Consider the following 20,742-nt stretch of genomic DNA (forward strand, 5'->3'; position numbering starts at 1 on the left):
GATTTTCTTCCAATTTCATGTACTTTTATAGTAGTTTAGTCACTCACACAATGTGTTTTTCCTTGTATTTTTGTATAGAGTGGTATTATTTGCAAAGCATTTTTACATACATTATCATTTGAGCCTCACAGTGATCCCTGTGACTTTCCTATAGTTTTACTTTTATTTTATATTTTAATGATAATTTTGTATTGCTACTTAAATAATTAGAAACATATTAATTACATGATTAAAAAATAAAAACATAAACCCAGATTCATATATAATACACGTATCAAGCTTGTATAGTTAAGGAATCATCGAAACAAAGTTTCAAATTAAATTTAAAATCGTAAAAAATACAGTTCATTTCTGTAGCACTAATTTATTGTGCTTGATGGACGTTTAAAAATGATTTTGCTGCTTGATGAAGCATGAATACAGGTCATGATATTTCTGTTGTACCACCATTTCGTAGTTGTCTTTTTAATTAATCCAACCTTATTAGTAATTGCTTTAAAATTATTTAAAATTTTTATGATGGAAAATTTAAAGCAAAATTAGCGTATTATATTAAAACACCTTGTGCCGTTCACCCAGAGTGTCAACATATGATAAGCTGTGGTTCGTCTGTGCCTCCCCCCCTTCTCCTCTGCTGGCATATTTTAAACCTGATCCAGGACATCATCTAATTTTGTCCATGAACAGTTCAGTTTGTATCTCTGAAAGATAATGATTCTATTTTGTAACCTAAGTGCAATCCGTTATTACATCTAATGCATTTGAAAATGTTTACCTAGTCAGTGTTCAGCTTTCTCCAGTTATTTTTCCTTTTATTTTTTATGCTTATTGAGATACAATTATTATACAAAAATTATTAGACAAAAAAATTATACAAAAATTATTATACAAAAAATATATATATGTAATTATTGTTTAATATAATATAAATGTCTTGCACACAATTAACGATATGGTATTATGTACTTTAAAATATATTAAGAGTATATATTATATATGTACTTTAAAATATATTAAGTATATATATATACTTACTTTGGTAAGTATTCTTACCAAAAAAAACACAAGAAACAAAAAACAAATCCCAAACAAAACACACATACACACAAAAAAGCACAAGGAAATTTGTGCAAGTGATGTGTGTATTTAGAACCTTGATTGTGGTGATGGCATTACAGTGTCTGCATATGTCAGTTTCATCAAAATGCTACATCGAGTATGTGTAATTTTCTGTATAGTATAGGTTTTATCCCTGTTTTTAAAACTGGTACAGCCTAACCCATTGAAATCTTAGATCTGTTTAGTAGGTGTGCAGGGGAGGTTAAAGTGAAGACCGAGTTGATGTGATAAAGAGCTCAAGTGTCAGCTGCTTGTTGTTGACTGGTATAGGCTGGCATGCGGCTTGGGGTCATTCGTGAGCTGGACTCTTCCCATCTCACAGGACGCCTTGTAAACCAGCACAAATGGCAGATCTGTTAAATGCTTTCCCACAGCATGAGAAGCATCACAAGGTTTCTAGCCTGGAATGTGCTTACTCATCACCAGCCACTAAACCAGTGCCGTGTAATTTAGGTGTCTGTTACAGTGGCACCCGGCTCCTCTGATGGCAGCTTTTGTCTTGTTTAAGGATAAGGCCAAAATAAAATGACACTGGCTTTAAAAAAAAAAACACCCACACCCAGAATGTATTTCTTTCATGTCATAGTCCTGACGATCCAGTTGCCTTGTGCCTCCACTCTGTACGGTGACTCAGGGACCCAGACTTTTTCCATCTTGCAGTCCTTTCATTGCCTGGGTGTCCTCATCTCTAAGGCTAAAGCAGACAGCAGGCACCTGTTCTGTTGCTAACAGGAAGGGGAAAGATTACGGAGGAAGGTATAACCACCTTTTAAAGCTCCAGGCTCAGAAGGTAGCACGCATCCCTCCTTCAGATTCCACTGGCGTGATCTAGCTCATGTGGCCACGCCTGCAAGCAGAGGTGGCTGGGACTGTGGCCTCTGCGAGCCGCCCTGTGCCCAGGGCCGTTTCGTTGCCACGGGAGGAAGGGTGAACCCTTGGCACTGTCCATCATAGCACCTTTAGTGCTGACTTTGCTTGTTCAACTTGCATGACTCTGGAATTTGTTATGCTTTACATTTTTTATTCTTATTTTTAATTGGGCCTGAATTGTTGTTAATTTTATAATTCCTAAACTAATGTATTCAGTTTCAGTTTATCTTTTTTTATGATTGTTTATGTATTTTATATAAAAGACTTGCTGGATTAAAGACATTAGAACTGAAAAATTTACATAATTTTTTAATATGTGTTTGGTTTTATTGTATTGAATTTCGTAAAAAAAGAACACTGACTTAGTACTTTTTGTGCAGATAATCTATCAACTCATAAAACTCATATAATTTATCAACTCATAAAACTTAGAAAAAAATTCATGGGGTGTATAAACACAATCCTATTTTATGATTTTAACAATTTTTCCTGATACAAATATGAATCTAGGAGGTCAGAGAAGAAGCATTATGTAATTTTATAATGTTATTTTTAGCAAAATGACCGTGCTTTTTGTGTCATTTAAGGAAGACCCTGCAGTCTCTGCTTTGAAAAGTAAATACGAATTGTATGAGTCATACTCTATTTACTGTGGCTCTTTTGTTAAAAAAATTTTGATTCTTTAAAAAAAACTGAGCTAACACGTCAAGGATCCAGTCAGTCATAGCCATATCTAAAAATATACTATAAATAGGAAATTTAAGTTTCATTTCCATTACCATGTTTACCCTTAGAACAGCAGTATATTCTTGTCTTCTGCAAGGATGACAGTATTCCTTGGTCCTAATAAATCATATAAAATTTACAAAATATTCTTGTCTAATCCATTTCCAGATAGAAAGTCGATCCTTATGATGCTAAGCTGAGAGTGAAGAATGTGAAGCTTGGTACTTAGGGCCTGGAGAATTCAGGTCTTAATGGATCTAGCGAGACCCCACGTGTTGCCAGCAGGTGCTCACTGTTTGTCGCTCTCCTTTGTCCCTCCAAGCTATGGCGGACTGCCCTTCCAGCATACAGCTGCTGTGCGACCACGGGGCCTCGGTGCATGCCAAAGACGTGGTACGTCAGCTCGTGTCTGCTCTTATTTCCACCGGGTTTCTGACTGTCATGTTTGGGAGCTTTGCTGTCCTAACGCCGTCTTACTGTTCTTGTTGCTTAGGATGGGCGGACACCACTTGTTCTGGCTACTCAGATGTGCAGGCCAACCATATGTCAGCTGCTGATCGACAGAGGGGCGGATGTGAATTCCAGGGACAAACAGAACAGGTAATTCTTTCCTCGCAGCCTCCCAGACACCTGCGGGATGCACGGTGACCCTGAAGCTCTGCTGCTGTGACCTGGCCTTTCCGTCCCCCGTGGCTCCCCCTCCCTTGGCATTATTACCCACTTCTTACTTCTCTTCAGCGTCTGCTGAAGAAGGAAGGAGAGGGAGGCAGGGGGACGATGCCAGGGTCCCCTTGGGATACAGACAGTGGTTAGGGCCTGTGCTCAGATCAGAGAACTGCAGGGCGAGGAATTATGTCCTAATTGTTTTAAGCTTTACAGAAAAATCTCTAATGAAATGGTCTCAAATAAGGGAGAAGGATGAAAACTCAGGTCCACAGCCTGCTTCTCCATTAGTGAATCTTTTGAGAGTAAAGCAGTCCTTGGGTGCCCGGAGCTTGATGTGTTTCAGTGTAGACTTTCTCAGAGTGTTTCCTCTCCTTTCTGTCCGGGCGCTGTGCCAGCTCCTTCCCTGGAACTGAGTTCATTTCTGGACCCCAGTACAGATTCCTTTCATTTATTTCTGCGTCTGTACTTGACATCACTTTAGTTGACATGCCGTCTCTCTCTGTGACTCCCTGTCTTCTTCCCTGGGTCTGGTGTATCACCGCTGTTCGCAGGCTGACAGCAGAGCATCTGAAATACATCCCTGCCACCAGTGGAAGCATCACAATAATTTATGACAGGTTTCTGAGATTTTACAGATGATTGCTGGTAAATTGTTGGTTTCTTTTGACTTAATTTTATTCCCCTAAACATGTATTCTATTGTGCATAGTTCACTGGAAGCAGATAAGTATAATAAAATAGTCTTTGGATGTCAGATTTTATAGCTGTAATTGTTCCTGTTGTTCAGGCATCTCAAAGGAGGAAATTCTTAAGCAGTTAAATCATTCACATGATTTTTAAGAAAGTAGCTTTTTAAATACTATTTTGTTTTTGTGGTACCATAATCTGACTCCAAGCATAATTAAATTTTAAGATCAGAGAGGGATGATCTTTTTGATCCACGAATATAATGCGTTATTTTTGAATAGATCTTATATTTTTCCAAGGATGTTTGTCTCTGTTTTTTTCATTGGAACTTCCAAAAATACCAGTGAGGTAGGGCAGTGTGTATTATATTTAGACTGCATAGCAGATGATTTTAAAAATAAATTAAAATCTCAGTTCTGATACTCTGCACTCAAGTGTTTTTTTTCTTCCTGTCTTATCTGTGTATTTTCCCCCTAATAACACACCCTTGTTAATGCCTGTTACATATAAAATTGCACCCCAGCAACTGCTGGGGAGTGTAAGAGAGAACGAGAACAGACATAAAGGAAAGGCAAAAACCAGGCCCATGATGAAATCCAGCACTCCCAGTGGAAGACAAAGTTACATGCAGGATAAGTCACTTCATTTCATTTCATTTCATTTCATTTCATTTCAGTAAAACCAGAGCGTGTCTGGGGCCCTTCTACATATCAGTGATGTGCTTAATTGTTGCACTATTGCAGTTTGCCAATATGCCATTAAATCTTTAAGTGCTGAAGATTCTGTCATGGCAGAATAGACCAATGGTCCAGGATAATGGGGCTAATCAAAGAAGGTTTATTTGAGAAGGCAAATTTCAAAACTAAGTGTGAAAATGTGAAGGAGATGTGAAGGAGAAGAAAGGTTCTTCTAAAGACAGGAATCAGGAGCAGGCGACTGATCCCTGCTTCGGGGTAGAAGGGACCCATTGCGGAGGTTTGCACGGTGCGGTTCAGTTCACCAAGTGATTTAAATAGTCTGGGTTCATTGTTGTAGGTTTTGCACAGATAGGGTGACAGTATTGGTTGTGAAAGATTTTTGCGGCAGTTTACTTGTAGGACACAGAGCGCCTGGAACAAAGGAGGTTAATCTGGGGGTAGACGTCACAGGTGCATGCAAGGTGGTATCAGCCGTTGGCCCTGCACACTGAGACACAGCAGGTGTTTTTACAGATGCAGCGAAGTCAGAATGTGAGATAAAAGTGTGAAGCAAATCTGTGTCTGTAATGACTACGGCTCTGTAAAGTAATATCTTCTTTAAGATGGGGGCCTCCGAAAGGGATTTTTGAAATCTTTTCTTGGATCCTTCTCAAGGTCTTTTATTCTTCTGTCGTCCCTTCTAGGACCGCTCTCATGCTAGGTTGCGAGTATGGTTGCAAAGATGCAGTCGAAGTCTTACTTAAAAATGGTGCTGATGTAACCTTGCTGGATGCCCTTGGCCACGACAGTTCTTACTACGCAAGAATTGGGGACAACCTGGACATCCTAACCTTACTGAAGACTGCATCGGAAAATACCAGCAGAGGTACCAGGAGTTTTCCGTCCCTAGGAGAGTCTCACTAGGCTGATGAAGAGCAGCTTTTAGAGATTTTGATGGTAGCACCCCAGTTCGTGAGGGGCAGAATGCTCCGCACTGGTAAACAGTGTTGGCTGTCCCCCTCTGTGCCCCAGCTGTGTGGGTTTACAGTGTCATTGCTGGCTTTGTTACATTTATTGTCCAATTTATCGAGTCAGACCTACTCTACCATGGAGTAATTTAAGCACTGAAAAGAAACAGCCAGTTCAAGTATTTTACCACTGTGTGTTTTTTGTTGATGAGAAGGGGTGAAGCTCTTAAGCTCTTTTATACTTACAGAGTTTTAAAAAAGAATTATTGTTCAAATGTGTATATAAAATACTCAATCAACATGTATTGAATACCTGTACTAAGTATTTTTCTGTGCTTATTGAAGAGACATTGGGAAGTACAGAGAAACACAACAAATAAAATTAGCCACTCATCCTACCACTGAGGGGCCTCCATTACCGAGGAAAGCCCTTCCAGTCTTTTCTGTGCATAAAATTGAGGTCACATGCAGTGAGCTGTAGATTTCTTTTTGTATAATACAATTTGAAAGTTTTTCCCTCATGAATAAATATTTTTCTCTACAGTATGATTTTTTATTAATGCATAAAATCCCACCTATTTAAGTTTAATTCAATTAAGCAAGTCTCTATAGGGGTCTTTCAAGTTGTTGTTACTAATATAAATAACCATTTAGTGACTGTTTTTATGCATAAAACTTCAGCGTATTTTTATTACACCCTTAGGATGATTTCCTAGAAATTGAATCAGGAGGTTTCAGGTTATGCACGTCTCTTCCAGTTTTGGTTTATATCGACAAGCTGCCTTCTAATTTAGGAATGCTTTAAATTTTGCATTTCTCACCTGCTTCCCCTCCCTTGCGTTGAGTATTGTCTACCTGGACGTTGTAGCAAAAAAAAAAAAAAAAAAGCCAATTTGTTGCAAAAGTGATGTTTCACTGTTGTTTAAAACCTGTAAGGTCATCCGCTTTAAAAGAAACTTTGAAATTTATTTCTTTAACATTGACTCAGTTGTATAATGAGGGAATGTGTATCTGCCCAAGTTAACCTGCTGTTTCTCTGTTCCTCTTTCTCCTCTCTCTCTCTCTTTAAATCTTCAGGGAGAGAACTTTGGAAGAAAGGACCATCTTTACAACAGGTTAAAAAAATTATTTATATTGTGTAATCTAAGTAAAGTGCTTCGTAAGCCTGGTTGATGGCCGTACGTAGCTGTTTTGAGTTTAAACGCATGCTGCTCTCTCTCCTCAGTCAGTCACACGCAGGTAGAGACCAGGTGTGAGACCCTGAGCTTTATCCTGACACTGCCGCTCAGCTGGACGGTGGGGCTCACTGGCAGTGAAATGTGCCCAGTGGGACATAGGTAGCCTCCTGATCGCTGGCCGTGAACAGCCAGCCCGCTCAAGAGTGAGCTGTGGCGCCTTGTTGAGATTCTGAGGTGGTGAATTCCTGGCAGATGGTGTCCTGGTAGACCGTGGACAGTTTTCTCCTGTTCTCCCAAAGTAACAGGGCCAGATTCTCCTGCTGTGGGAAACACCTTTCAATGCAATAAGAAATGGAGAAAACAGAATTCAAAACTGATTATGTATGTGATTTCAATGCCACTGTTAACATTTTGATTTTTTTTCTTTTTTTGCTGTATGTATTTAATTTAATGAGGACTTTACTTTTTTAAAAGTTAGTACATGAAATAATTCATACCTCGCACTAACTTGATTATCACATCACCATTTAACCCTGGTTTTGTGTCTCAGGCTCAGTAGCTCTCTTGGAGTTAGAGTGGCAGGGCTGCTGTACGCACACACTGCCTCTCCAGAGCGGGTGTAGGCAGCTCCCCTCTCCGCCGGCTGTGCCCTCCAGGCTTCCAGCTTTTCTCTAGTGAGGGGGCCTGAGTCCTTCCCAGCCCTGAGGAGGAGGTGATCAGGTGCCTCCTGAGCGACTTGCCATCTTTCCGCGTCATTTCTCTGCCTTGCACCTGAGCCCGGAAGCTGTGCGAAAGCGTGCTCCCCTCCAGCCCGTCAGAGCTGAGGACACGTAGTCCACGCGTGGGTCACGCCTGCTGTCACTCCCTCTGCCACGTGCAGCAGCCGTTTGAGCCTCCTCTCCCAGTCCTCAGGTAGCCTGAGCAGGGGTGGAGGAAAATGAGATGTGCGCTCTTCTAGCTATGCCAGACAGCGCACGCAGGGTCAGAGGAAAGTGATTTCTGAAATGTGCAGGTGTTTAAAATCAAGGGTTAGTGAATGTTAATATGGGAATGCTATTCTGCCCAGTGCTCTAGGAGTTATCTGAGTGAGTTCATGGAGTTAATGTTCTGCTAGGAACAGTAAAACTCATTTGTCTCTGTTATTTACTGAATACGTTTTAAGATATCTGCTATAGACAGGATTTGTTCGTGTACTCAGGGCCATATAATCCTTGTTATCAAGAAGCTACGGTTTAGTTAAAGAAAATGTGTTCAGTTATTTGCTTAACAGGTATCTGCAGAGGCATCTTACTGCGCTAAGTGTTGGGGTATCCGTGCTCAGAGCCCCTGCCCTCATGGAGCTCCCAGCCTAGTGAGAGATGAACAGTAAGCAGACAGGTGTTTAGTATCAAATGTCACAGCAGGTGCTTTGGGGACCAGCGGAACAGGAGGTGGGGGAATGATGAGGGAGAGGGCGGGAAGCTATTTTAGGTTGTGGGGTCAGGAAGGAACAGTCAACAGAGGTCTGAAGGAAGTGAGGAGGGAGCCCCGGGCTCTGGGCAGAGGGAAGGGCAGGTACCAAGCCTTTGATGAGGGAGCATGCTTCACGTGTCTGTGGGCAGTAGAGGGCCGGAGTGGCAGGCGTGATGTGCCGTGATGGAGCCAGAGAAGAGGAGAGGTGACCAGGGACCCAGAGAGAAGGGGGGGCTGGAAGTGGTGTGATAACACCGGTCAGACTCCCCTGGAGGACAGTCCTCAGGTGGAAGGAGCACGGCTAGAAATGTAGTTTGGGCCAAATGTGGACACAGAGCATTGTCTTAGTGAGAACTCGTCCCTCTAATTCTAAATCCGAGCCCATTAGCAGGATGGTTTAAACACTTGGTTAAACAAAACTTGGCAAATAATATGAAACATAATAAAATTATCTTGGAGAATTAAAGCATTCACTTTTTTTGGTTTGGTTTTTTTTAGCTTTCAAAAGGGAAGAAAGAAATAACTTTCTAAATTGTTGTATAAATTTAAAGGTCAACTTTGGCAAGAAAAGGTTATTTTCTCCCTCATTTAATGATTGTGTTGTGTTTTTATTAAAGCAAATCTGTGAGCTGGAATAAAGTTTCAAAGCAGTAAGTGCACAAAATCAGAACACGTACCCGCCTGAGTCATCCCGAGGCTCTTGTGTGGCTGTGGGCGGAGGACTGTCTGTCTCTCTCTTATCACACCCCTTGGTGTTTTACTTCATCCGTGTCAAAGAAGAGAATCATTTCCATATTTGCTTTCAGCCTTAATGTAACTCCCCCTCCTTTGTTTAAGCACTAAATTCTTTCTTTGGGAATGGTTGCTGACGCTTTATAGTGCACCTTGAGTTTTGCCTCTAGTACACATTCTCCTTTTTAAAGTTTGGTGACTTTGGTTAAAATAAATCCGTAACAGTAAGGATTTTAAATTTCGTTACTTTTTAGTGTTTTAAAATAGATTATACTCGATTTATGTAAAGCCTGTGTCCTTAAAGCTGCTTCCCATTTGGAAACACTGCCACCTTGTGTTACGTGCAGCAACGTTTAACTTGGATAAGCTGACAGTCGCTAAGTGGGTGTGTTGCCTATTGAGGAAAATGGACTTCTGTTTATTCTCATACTTGCTAACCTGTGTTTTCTTATGTTTTACCAAAGCGAAATTTGACGCAGATGGTAGATGAAGTAAACGTCAGGTCAAATCAGAGGGAGCACCAAAACCTCCAGGTAAAAAGGAAAAAGAGGTTACTGTCTTCCTCTGCACAGAGTTCCAGCGCTGTCTTCGTGGGGCTCGGGGAGGAAAGGGAGCCGACACGCGGGGAAGTGGGTCGGGGCAGGAGGGGCAGCGGGAGGGCTGGTGGCTCTGCCAGGCTCTGCCTTCTGGCCCAGCCGCTTCTGAAAGGCTTAACCTTCGGTGTGAACGTTTGGGTCAGTTTATCTTACAAGAAGTGTTTTTCTAGTATATACTAGGAAGTAAATAATTTAATAACTTTATATAACTTTTTGTTGATTTAAATATATGTTTTGGACCATAAATCATAAATTTGTATTCATTTTAGAAATTAAATGATGAAAATGATGGTTACCAATGTAAATAAAAAAAAATCTGAATGTTTTTGTGAAGTATTTTTTATTTTTATTAAGAAAAATAATTTTGTTAACGACCTTTTATGTTCATCAGAGTATTCAAAAAAATAAGTATTATTTCGATTTTGTTGGAAGAAGAGCCATAGTTGAATGGTTTATTTTCATTAAAATATAAATTGAATAGCCATTTCTATATGATAAAACAAAAGCATTTTATTTGCGTTTTCATAGTTTCCTATGCAGCGTTAAGAGCGTAAACTGTGGCCTTAAGTTGGAGCCTTAAAATCAGCCCTGGAGCGCTGGTTACCAGCGCGAGGACAGTCTCACAGACTTGAGGAGTTTTAGGCAAAGGTTCAAGTCGCCGTGCTGTGTGGCTCCCTTCTGCCCAGAAGGCGGCGCTTTTCCTTCCTGTTTGTTAGGGCCGTGGTGGTTCGCTGTCCTGCGTGCAGTTGCACTTACTAGGCGTCACAGGGCTGCCCTTCTCTACGTTATTTCTCATGTACAGATTTTACATTATTTGGGTGCCATTGAAAGTATTGTATCTTTATACTTAAAGCTGTTGTATGTGTGTGTTTATCTGCTTATGAGAGTGAGCTGCTTTTAAAAAGTTTCTTCCGTAAGAGTTACTCTTTAAAAAATAGTTGGTCTGGCACCTGTCACCTTTACTATTTAAGGATCTGGAGACTGAAAATGAAGATCTGAAAGAGAGGCTGAGAAAAATTCAGCAAGAGCAGAGAATATTGTTGGATAAAGTCAACGGGTTACAGCTGCAGCTGAATGAGGTGAGTAACCCGCAGGGCATAGAAAACAAGACGGTCTGACTGCCGGTCACCACCACCAATAACAGACTGCTCGTGGTCGCCCGTCCCTGCGGGTCGTGGTGCTGGGCGCTGAGGGGGAACGTCAGGACGTTGCCCTTGGGGAAGGTTGTAGCTCACGAGGACCTTCACGTGAAACTTCTAATGTCAAATCTGAGGACAGAGCGATGTCCAAGCACTGAGCTATGGCTGGGGCTGTCGGGCTGGAAGGAGAGAGTGGGCAGAAGCCAGAAGGGGGGGGGCAGGTCCTAGCTGCAGCTGATTGACGGCTTCTCCGGAGAATCACAAGTGCTTCTGGACCTGGTCAGCGAGGAGGAGGAGTGACGATGCAGACGACAGGAACGGGGTACGAGAAACTCTTGTCACCTCCTCGTCCCTGGTCTTAAAGACGTGTCCAGCCTTTTTGAAAGACACTTGCCAAACTCATGCCTTTTAAAATAAACTTTTAAGAGTGAAAATACATTTTTTTCTCTTTTTGTTTTTAAATTTAGGAAGTCATGGTTGCTGATGATCTGGAAAGTGAGGTAGGCTGATAAATTTTACTTTAAAGCTGTAAAACGTTACGTAAATGGAAGACGGTGCTGCAGGAGAGCGCTCAGTCCTGAACTGGGATGGGGGCAGGGCTCTGTCTGGTTTTGGTTGTTGCTCAGAGGGGGAAACAAAGCCTGCGCGTGACTGGGAAGGTGTCTTGTGAGGACGATGTCTCATTTTCTGTGAAAGTTCATGAGAAGATGTGAAATTCAAAACATTATAAAGAAAACGTCTGAAAATAATAAGATTTAAAACAAACCACAGAGATTTGTACTTTTCATAATATTGTTTATATATAGTATATTTTATTAGTATATTTATATAAATTTTCAGCTCTACTAGTTGTTAAAAATCCATCAGGTTAGAGAATTCATTAACTGCAGTCCTCACAGTAATTCTAATTCACATTTTCTAAACCACATTTTTAACCCGATTTCAAGCCCAGGGTGATTTTGCTCTGTATTTATTCCTTTCCATTTCAGAAAGAAAAGCTGAAGTCCCTTTTGACAGCTAAAGAAAAGCAACACGAAGAAAGCCTACGAACGATTGAGGCTCTGAGAAGCAGATTTAAGCATTTTGAGGTACAGAAGGCTTGATTAGTTCCTGTAGCTCCTCGCGGGCAGTGGCAAAGGGCGTGATGCCCGACCTGCGTTTGCGCTGTCACTCCTCTTCACGGCGTGCCCTCGGGCCGCTCAGTTAGGGTCTCTGAGCGCGCTGCCGCTTTGGCAGAGTTGGGGTGATTGTCCCTTCCTCCGGCGTTGGTATAAAGGATAAATGAAGTCGCCGACATTGACTAAGCTGACATTTGGTTCAGTTCCAGTTTCTCTTCCCCAACTTTCCTCTTCGTCCATCTTTACCTTTTCAAAGCAACATACTTTTTTACTTGTAAAGTTACAGTGACTGTGATGGCGATGATAAAAAGCGTCATGTAAATGAGTAGGGGTGTTTCCAGGATCATCTCAGAAGGGATCTTGTGCATACACAGATTTGTTTGGTGAGAGCAATGTGTTAATAACTCTCAGATCATATACTTGCCTTTTGTTGGTTCAGTTTGCTGTTAGTTTTTTGACGACCATGAATTTTTAAAAACTTTTCATCAAAATGCAATATACATTGAAAAGACACCTGTTAAAGTGTGTAAGCTGAAGAATTTTCACAAGCGGAACACCCCTCGATCAGGGAGCAGCACGCCCCTGGTGCCCAGAGGCTTCCTCAGCGGCTGCCTGCGGGGGGTGGCCGCACTCCTGGCTCTGAGCTGCGCGGCTTAAAGCCGTAACGTGTATTTTATGAGTGTTGTTCATTGCTGGGGCGGGGGGGATCACTGAAGAGAGTGGCTGATTCAGTGTGAGTCTTTTATCATTTGGGGGGAATATAACTCCAGAGTATATAACAAAAGTGAAATTTTTCTTTATAAATAAAAAAAATGGGCACAGCTGTGAAGAAGTAGGTGAAGGCGTGGATGAGTCCCACAGACATAAAGTTGCCTGAGAGATCAGACACAGCACACACTGCTTGATCCCAGTTTTCTGATGGGCAGGATGAGGCAAAACGAATCTGTGCTGAGAGAGGTCAGAGTGGAGGCCGCCCTTTGGTGAGGGGTTCCTGCCTAGACCGGGGCATGGAGACGCTTCTGGGGGTGCGAGGCATGCTCTGCATCTTGGTCTGAGCTGTGATTACACAAAGTATACAAGTGCAGAAATTCATTGCACTGCACACGTGTGCTTTATTGCAAGTGAGTTATGCCTTGGTACGTTTTTAAAAATAAAACAAAAAGATACGTTTATATTAAATGACAGAATTCTGAGATTATTTAGAAACACAGTTTTATAAGCTAAAGAATGACCTAGTGTAGTGGCTTCTATCTTTTTTCATATTTGAAGACCTTTTAAAGGTAATAGTGAAACTGGTAGTAGCTAACACCTTCATAGCCCCAGCCACCTGCGAGAAGCTGCTCTGTGCACTTTACATGCGTTTAGTAAACACATCAACTTGCTGTGGTACGTTTTACTGTTGTCTCCCCTTTGTAAGTGAGGAGACTGAGGCACAGAGCGGTTCGCTCATCAGGGGTTTCTAAATAACAGGAAGTGTCAGAGCCAGAACCTGAACTCGTAACTACCATACGAGCTTTCCACTCAGAACAGCTTGAGAGAACACGGAAGTTTATCTGGGCCCTTTGGGGCGCACTTGTTTTTTCTTTTGAGCAGTAAAGTTTTTCCTTGAAACGCTTGGCTGCTTTTACTAAAATGCTTAGTGAAGTGCTTTATTCCCAGCCGACGTCTCTAATTGCCGCTAGAGCTCTGCCTTTTTGTGAGTTCGCGTAGGATGACACTCACGAGGAACAAGGAATGTTGAAAATGTGGTTTTAATGACTCAATCATTTAGAGCTGAACTAGGCACAGGATTTAGCAAAAGGAAACAGTATTCACCTAAAATGTTTTACTTTATACTTCTGCTTTCAGAGCGATCATTTAGGATCAGGAAGTCACTTCAGTAGCCGTAAGTATGAAAGTATAAATATCGTTACCGTTCACCCAGTTCAAGCAGAGAAGACTGCTTCTGCCTCTTTATTTTGTCCAAGTGTCCGTGATACGCTGTTGGAAGACTCCATCCGGCTGCTGTGTGCTGTCCTCCAGCCTGGAGCCAGGAGGGGCCAAAGAGCCTGCTGTAGCCTCTGACCAACAGCCTGGTCCTCCCTGAGGCTCTGATTTTCCTTGGGCCCTAGACTTTTAAACTGTGTCTTGCGTGAATTGCCAGGTTTGTCTTGTCGGTGGCAGACGTTTGTCTTGCGATATTTGGGGCTTCTTCCTGTGGGAAGAGGCGCCAGCGTAGCTTTCTGACTTGAAGAAGCCTTTGGCTGTGGTCTCAGTGCAGGCAAGCCTTTAAAATTAGCTAGAAGTTTCATAAGCAGTTGCTTATTTATTACTTATTTTAAGACTGTGTATAATTAATCTTCACTTTTGCTTATTCTCCAGTTTTAAATAGTTTCTCTAGAAAATCTAAGTTTTTGCTTCCTTTGAATATTAAATTATCCATCAGCTAAGTATAGTAGTAATTATCCTATAAATTGCAAAGAACACTTTTTATTTTGACTGCAATGTACATATTTTATAACAATTATTTAGCATGTTTAGACTAACAGTTTTGCATAATTCTAAAAACCAGCTTAGTATCTATTCAGAAGAATATAGGTGCTTTCCTTATGTATATGGAGATAATAAGGAAAAGTATGGATACTTTAGAACAAAATAATTTTATGTTGTAACTCATGTTTCTCTTTTATTTGAATAATAAAGGAGATCGTAACACCCAGTTAATACCTAGCTCTCTTTGGTGTGATATTTAAGACATCATTTATTTGGATTTATTTAGGAAAAGAAGATATGCTTCTTAAACAAGGTCAAATGTACATGACAGACTCACAGGTAATGTACTTTAATTAATTTTAAAAATACATAAAAATATTTGTACCTTTTTAAAAAGAGGAAATAGCATTGTCTGTTTCTCAAGTAAATATACACTGAGTAAGGTTCTCATTTTCAGAGGAAGGTTGGTCTGTGGTCCTGAGTTTCAGGAAAGCAGGTGCTGCTCTGTGTAGTGCCCTCTAGAGTATTTTTGGTGACAGTGACTGGAGAGATCTGAATTGGGAGTTCATTGGCTTTGATAGTATGTCTGTATTCTTTGACGTTAGTCAGTCAGCTCTTTGTATTTGCTCATTTAAGGGGGAGAATAGGTGTGAATAATTCTAAAGACGTTTGTTCTGACCCTGAAGTGCATTGTTCCTTACATTCAAATGTATCTTCTGTATCTTGGTAATTCACCTCGAGATGAAGAAAGCCTCCCGTGGGGGGTGCGGTCTGATTTTCTTGTCTGTCTGCTCCTCACTTTCAGTCCCCAGCAGCTATGACAGGCTTGTGCTCCTAGTGCCTTCTGTGGCCTGCAGAGCTGGTCGACGTTTGGGCTTTTGAAGGGTTTCTAACATACCTACATCTGGGGCGGAGTTGCGTCAGCCTCCATGATGTCTGAGGTCACTCTAAGCTGGAAACATCTGAGAGTCTAAGTTGAGAGAACGGATGCCAATCAACCAAATAATATTTAAGAAGATTAGATAAACATTTGGTTATAGTAAAATGCAAATGGAAATTGTGAAGCTGTGTGGTAGTTTGTTATAGTCTTAGTCTAAAGATAGTCGGTAAGTTGAAAGATAATCAGAAGCGGACTGAGGCTGAGAAGTACCTGTGCTGTTACTTACCTTCTTGACCCCTGGGAGGGCGTGTGGAGGTACCTGACAACGGGGAGGCCTGCCTGTTAACGTCGTGGGAGGCACCCGTAGCACAGGGCTTTCCCCAACGAATTACTACTTTTAAAGAAAAGAGCGCTTACTGTAACAGGTGTATGGGGAAAAATAGAAACAGTTAAATTTAATCTTTGATGCTGTATGTTCTAATGTTTATTAACCCTTTCAATGAGAAGTTAAATGATACTTCTTTTGTCAGCATTTAGTAGAGGGAACGCGATGTCAATCAAATTTTGTAGTAAGATGTATGCGAAATTCTAATTTATCCTTTTGTGTGAGAGAAGACGACGTGGTTCTACTTTGTGAGTTGATTAACGTTCTCTTGATGATTGTTATACTAGCTAACTTTATTTTGGTGCTATTTTTGTAATTTAAATAACATTACACTGGAGTTAACAAAGAGGGTCCTCAGAAGTCAATGTATGTTGTTAGGAAATAATGTATCATTCTATGAAATTTTTCGTAGATTTAAAATTGCAAAACCCTTGTTTTTACTCAAGGATTCTGATGACTTTCTTCAGAATTTGAAGTTCTAAGCACAGTATGTGCCGTGAAGCATGGAAGTGGTAAATGTGTTTTGATAAAGGCGCCATTCATGTGTGGACAGGTACTACGAATGGGAAAGGAAAGAGGAAATCCTCCTCAGAGCCCACGACCATTTTCCTTCTTCGTTCTTCCAGAAGTACACTAAAGGGAGCAGGCTTTCAAATGTCCCTGCTTGAGAGCTGACTAAAGAAGTCGCACCCAGAGCTGCTTCCTCACCTCAGAGACCAGTGCTGTGTCTTTCTGGTAGACTAGTCTGAGCGCCCTGTGGCTGCTGACCTGAGGAGGTTGGTAGGTAAGCGTCTTCTTCAGGCTTCGGGGGCTAATGTTTTACTGTTTTTTTTTTTGCAGTGTGCCTCCCCAGGCGTGCCAGTCCACATGCAGAGCAGGTCTATGTTAAGACCCCTGGAGCTCTCCTTGCCCAATCAAACCTCATACTCGGAAAGTGAAATTTTAAAAAAAGAGTTGGAAGCAATGAGAACTTTCTGTGATTCAGCCAAACAGGACCGACTCAAGCTTCAAAACGAACTGGCTCACAAGGTGGCGGAGTGCAAAGCCTTGGCGCTGGAGTGTGAGAGGGTCAAGGAGGATTCAGATGAGCAGATAAAGCAGCTGGAAGACGCCTTGAAAGACGTGCAGAGGAGAATGTATGAGTCGGAAGGCAAAGTGAAGCAAATGCAGACGCATTTTCTTGCCCTGAAGGAGCACCTCACAAGTGAAGCAGCGGCCGGGAACCATAGGCTCACGGAGGAGCTGAAGGACCAGCTGAAGGACATGAAAGCGAAATACGAAGGCGCGACTGCAGAGGTGGGCAGATTGAGAGAGCAGGTCAGACAGAGTGAGGCGCTCGTCGAGGGCTTTAGGAGGGACGAAGGCAGGCTGGCGGGCGAGAGCAGGCGGCTGCAGGAGGAGGTGAGCAGGTGCCACGCAGAGCGGGAGCAGCGCGGGAGGGAGGCTGCTGAGCTGGAGGGCCGGCTCAGGGAGCTGTCGGCCCAGCTGGCCCTGGCCATCCCTGCCGAGAAGTTTGAAAGCATGAAGAGCCTGTTGTCGAGTGAAGTGAGCGAGAAGGCGAAAAAACTAGCGGAGGTGGAAAGAGAGTACGAAAGATCACTCAGCGAAATCCGACAGTTAAAGAGAGAGCTTGAGAGCTTACGGGCCAGACTGGCCCAGCACGTCCAGGCCGAGGAGCATGGGCCGCTTAGGAGCAGGCTGGAGCCGAAGTCAGCAGAACTTGGGAAGAAGGTCACTGAGTTAACATCGAAAAATCAGACGTTACAGAAGGAAATCGAAAAGCTTTGTCTGGATAATAAGCTCCTCACCCAGCAGGTGCACAGCCTGACAGCGGAAGTGAAAGATCATTACGTTCCTTTGAAAGTAAGTGAAGAGATGAAAAAGTCACATGATGCACTTGTTGGTGATTTGAATAAAAAGCTTTCAGATGTGACACAGAAATACACAGAAAAGAAGTTGGAAATGGAGAAACTGCTGATGGAAAACGCCAGTTTAAGTAAGAATGTTAGCCGCCTGGAAACTGTGTTTGTGCCTCCTGAGAAACACGAAAAAGAGATCGTGGCTCTGAAATCCACTATTGTTGAACTTAAGAAACAGCTGTCTGAACTTAATAAAAAATGTGGTGAAGACAAAGAGAAAATACATTTGCTCATTTCCGAGAACACTAACTTGAAACAGACCGTGAGCCGTCAGCACGTGCCAGTGGAAACCCATGAAGAGGTTAAAACCGCGCTGACTAGCACGTTGGACAAAACCAACCGAGAATTAGCAGACGCAAAGAAGAAATGTGAAGATATAAATCAGGGATTTGTGAAAATAAAAGAGGAGAACAAAGAATTAAAAAGAAACCTGGAGAACACTCAGAACCAAATAAAAGCGGAGTACATCAGCCTGAAGGAGCACGAGGAACAGATGAGCGCCATGAGGAAGAGCATGCAGAAGGCGCAGGACCGCGGCGCCGAAGCGCTGGCCAGCTACCAGCGGGGCCAGGAGGAGATCGCCACGCTGCACGCCGAGATTGCGGCCCAGAGACGGGAGCTCGACACCATCCAGGAGTGCATTAAGCTGAAATACACCCCAATCACCAGCCTTGAAGAGTGTGAGAGAAAGTTCAAAGCCACAGAGAAAGAACTAAAAGAACAGCTGTCGGCGCAGACGCAGAAGTGGAACGCCAGCGAGGCAGAGGCCACGCAGCGCAAGCGGGAGAACGAGCAGCTGAAGACCGAGCTCCGCGCTTTGCAGAAGGACGTGCGGGATAGGAGCGCTGCCGCCGAGAAGGCCCAGCAGGCGGAGAGGGTGCTGAGCAGGCGAACAGAGGAGCTGAACAGGCAGGTGAGCGACCTGCTGCAGAAGTACACAGAGGCAAAGAGCGAGAAGGAGAAGCTGGCGGAGGAGAACGCCAAGCAGACTTCGGAGATCCTCGCTGCACAAACTCGTCTGCAGAAACAGCACGTCCCGCTGGAACAGGTTGAGGCCCTGAAGAAATCTCTTAACGGCACCATCGAGGCGCTCCGGGAGGAGCTGAGGGCTAAGCAGAGGTGCTACGAGACGGAGCAGCAGGCAGTCGCCCAGCTGCAGCAGATGCTGGAGAATCAAAAGAATGCCTCTGTGCCCCTGGCAGAGCACCTGCAGATGAAGGAGGCATTTGAGAAGGAAGCTGGGGTCATCAAAGCCAGCTTGAGGGAGAAGGAAGAAGAAAGCCGGAACAAAACTGAAGAGGTCTCCAAACTCCAGGCTGAGATTCAGAGCACTAAGCGAGCACTGAGAACACTGGAGACGAGAGAGGTGGTTGATCTGTCTAAATACAAAGCAACGAAAAGTGATTTGGAGACGCAGGTTTCCAGCTTAAATGAGAAACTGGCCAACCTGAATCGGAGGTACGAGGAGGCATGTGAGGAGGCTCTGCGTGCCAAAAAGAAGGAACGGTCTGCAAAGAGTGACAAGGAGTTGCTCCATTTCAGCATCGAGCAAGAAATCAAGGACCAGCAGGAGCGGTGCGACAAGTCCTTAACAACCATCACAGAGCTGCAGAGCAGAATACAGGAGTCCGCCAAGCAGATCGAGGCCAAAGATAACAAGGTAATCCTGACACCGTTGGTGAGCGTGGCTTTGCACTGGAAGCCCCAGTGCAGAGCTGCCAGGGGACAGGAGGCTCTTTACCCACAAGACGGGTTTACGAAGGCACAAACAAAGTGACCATTAAATGCCACCTTTTCAGCGTGACTCTGGGTGTGCAAAAAAAAAAAAATTGGAGTTGGAAAAAAAGTACAGTTACACAAACAGAAATCAAAAGCAGTTTTCCTTTTGTTTCCTCAGCTGGTACAGCCAAGAACTGAGGAAAGACGGGGAGACTCAATGGGGCGCTTGCCTCAAAAACGATTGGTCAGAACCCACGGGTTTTAGGGGGCCTGAAGGATGGTGAGGGAGGGCAGCGAAGTGCTGTTTCTGGGCTGCAAGAAACTCAGGTCGCTGTGGGTCCCCCAGACTCGCTCTTGGCGCCCGCCCCTCCCAGTGCACCGAGCCCTCCAGCCCGCATCTCCCTATAGCCCAGCACTCCCTCGCCTGGAATGCCCGGCCCCCCTCCTTTCCACCTCCTTAAGTCCCCCACATTCCTTAGTGCGCGCCTGCACTTACCCTCCTTCCTGAAGCCCTCACTGGCCAATCTAGCCTGCAGGAGACTGTTCCTCTCCCCAAATACAGGTTGTGTTTTGGTTTTCCATCCATTTACAACATCTGTAATAACTTATCTTTCCTTCTTATCTTTCATTCTCATGGCACCGTTTACCAAATAGGTTCTCAACAATGCTTTTGAAACTGGTAGTTGAACAAAGTATGTTCCATGAGGATGAGAAATCAGGCAGGTGGAGAGCAGTTTTACCCACTCAACAAGTGACTGTCAAATGCCTTCTGCCTGCCAGGTGCTGGCTTAGTGCTGGGGACACAGTGATAAGCAAAGGCAGACGCGCCCCAGCCCCCCTCAGCGGAGCACACAGGTGCTCACCTCCGCCGTGTCTGCTTGTGGGACCCAGAATGGGAAGCTCTCAGCTCATTTGAAAGTCAGTTATGAGTAAAATGAAATGTCATTCTAACAGCAGGTTTTCTTGTATCTGCTTATGGTTGTTGCCATGTGTTGAGCACTTGCTACGTACCAGACATGCGTTCGTGACTACATTTGATTCTCTTAGCCATGAAAGATCGGCCCCTTTCACTGATAAGGAAACTAAGGCTCAAAAGAGTGGGGGAGCGAGCTCGCACAGCTGGTGAGCCCCAGGTCTGGCTGACTTTAAATCCTGTGTTTTTTCCACTGCTCTGAACAGTCTCCCCATTTTTTTCTCTTTAATACAAAGTAATCTAGAATTGTACATTCTTGGAAGGAACAAGGTATGCAAGCTAACTCTAGATGTACATGAGCCACGTGCGTTTACTTTTCAGCCTCTGGTGGGGAGAGTCCCCCGCCTTCCTGCGCTTCGGGCTCCCTGTCAGGTGGCCGGCGTGTCTTCACAGGTGCTCGCATCTGACCTAAAACTAGTTGGACCGAGCTCGCATCCAGATCTCAGGGTACACATCATGTTTATTCT

The 20,742-nt window shown here is 43.4% G+C and overlaps 1 protein-coding gene across 9 annotated transcripts in view; it reads left to right on the top strand.

Moving 5' to 3' along the window:
- Positions 1 to 20,742, top strand: part of UACA (uveal autoantigen with coiled-coil domains and ankyrin repeats) — a 69,891-nt gene that overhangs the window by 44,230 nt on the left and 4,919 nt on the right. For 7 of the 9 annotated variants that reach the window (XM_074354117.1, XM_074354118.1, XM_010955325.3 and 4 more), the window contains 11 exons: positions 3,038 to 3,108; positions 3,209 to 3,315; positions 5,449 to 5,630; positions 6,790 to 6,827; positions 9,539 to 9,607; positions 10,642 to 10,749; positions 11,277 to 11,309; positions 11,799 to 11,897; positions 13,776 to 13,812; positions 14,686 to 14,738; positions 16,505 to 19,243. In XM_074354117.1, the coding sequence (XP_074210218.1) occupies positions 3,038 to 3,108; positions 3,209 to 3,315; positions 5,449 to 5,630; positions 6,790 to 6,827; positions 9,539 to 9,607; positions 10,642 to 10,749; positions 11,277 to 11,309; positions 11,799 to 11,897; positions 13,776 to 13,812; positions 14,686 to 14,738; positions 16,505 to 19,243 (3,536 nt within the window). The remainder of the gene's footprint in view (positions 1 to 3,037; positions 3,109 to 3,208; positions 3,316 to 5,448; positions 5,631 to 6,789; positions 6,828 to 9,538; positions 9,608 to 10,641; positions 10,750 to 11,276; positions 11,310 to 11,798; positions 11,898 to 13,775; positions 13,813 to 14,685; positions 14,739 to 16,504; positions 19,244 to 20,742) is intronic. The other 2 variants (XM_074354120.1, XM_045516916.2) reach the window with 1 other exon arrangement.

Source organism: Camelus bactrianus, chromosome 27 (assembly GCF_048773025.1).
Source record: "Camelus bactrianus isolate YW-2024 breed Bactrian camel chromosome 27, ASM4877302v1, whole genome shotgun sequence".
Classification (NCBI taxonomy): Eukaryota; Metazoa; Chordata; class Mammalia; order Artiodactyla; family Camelidae; genus Camelus; species Camelus bactrianus.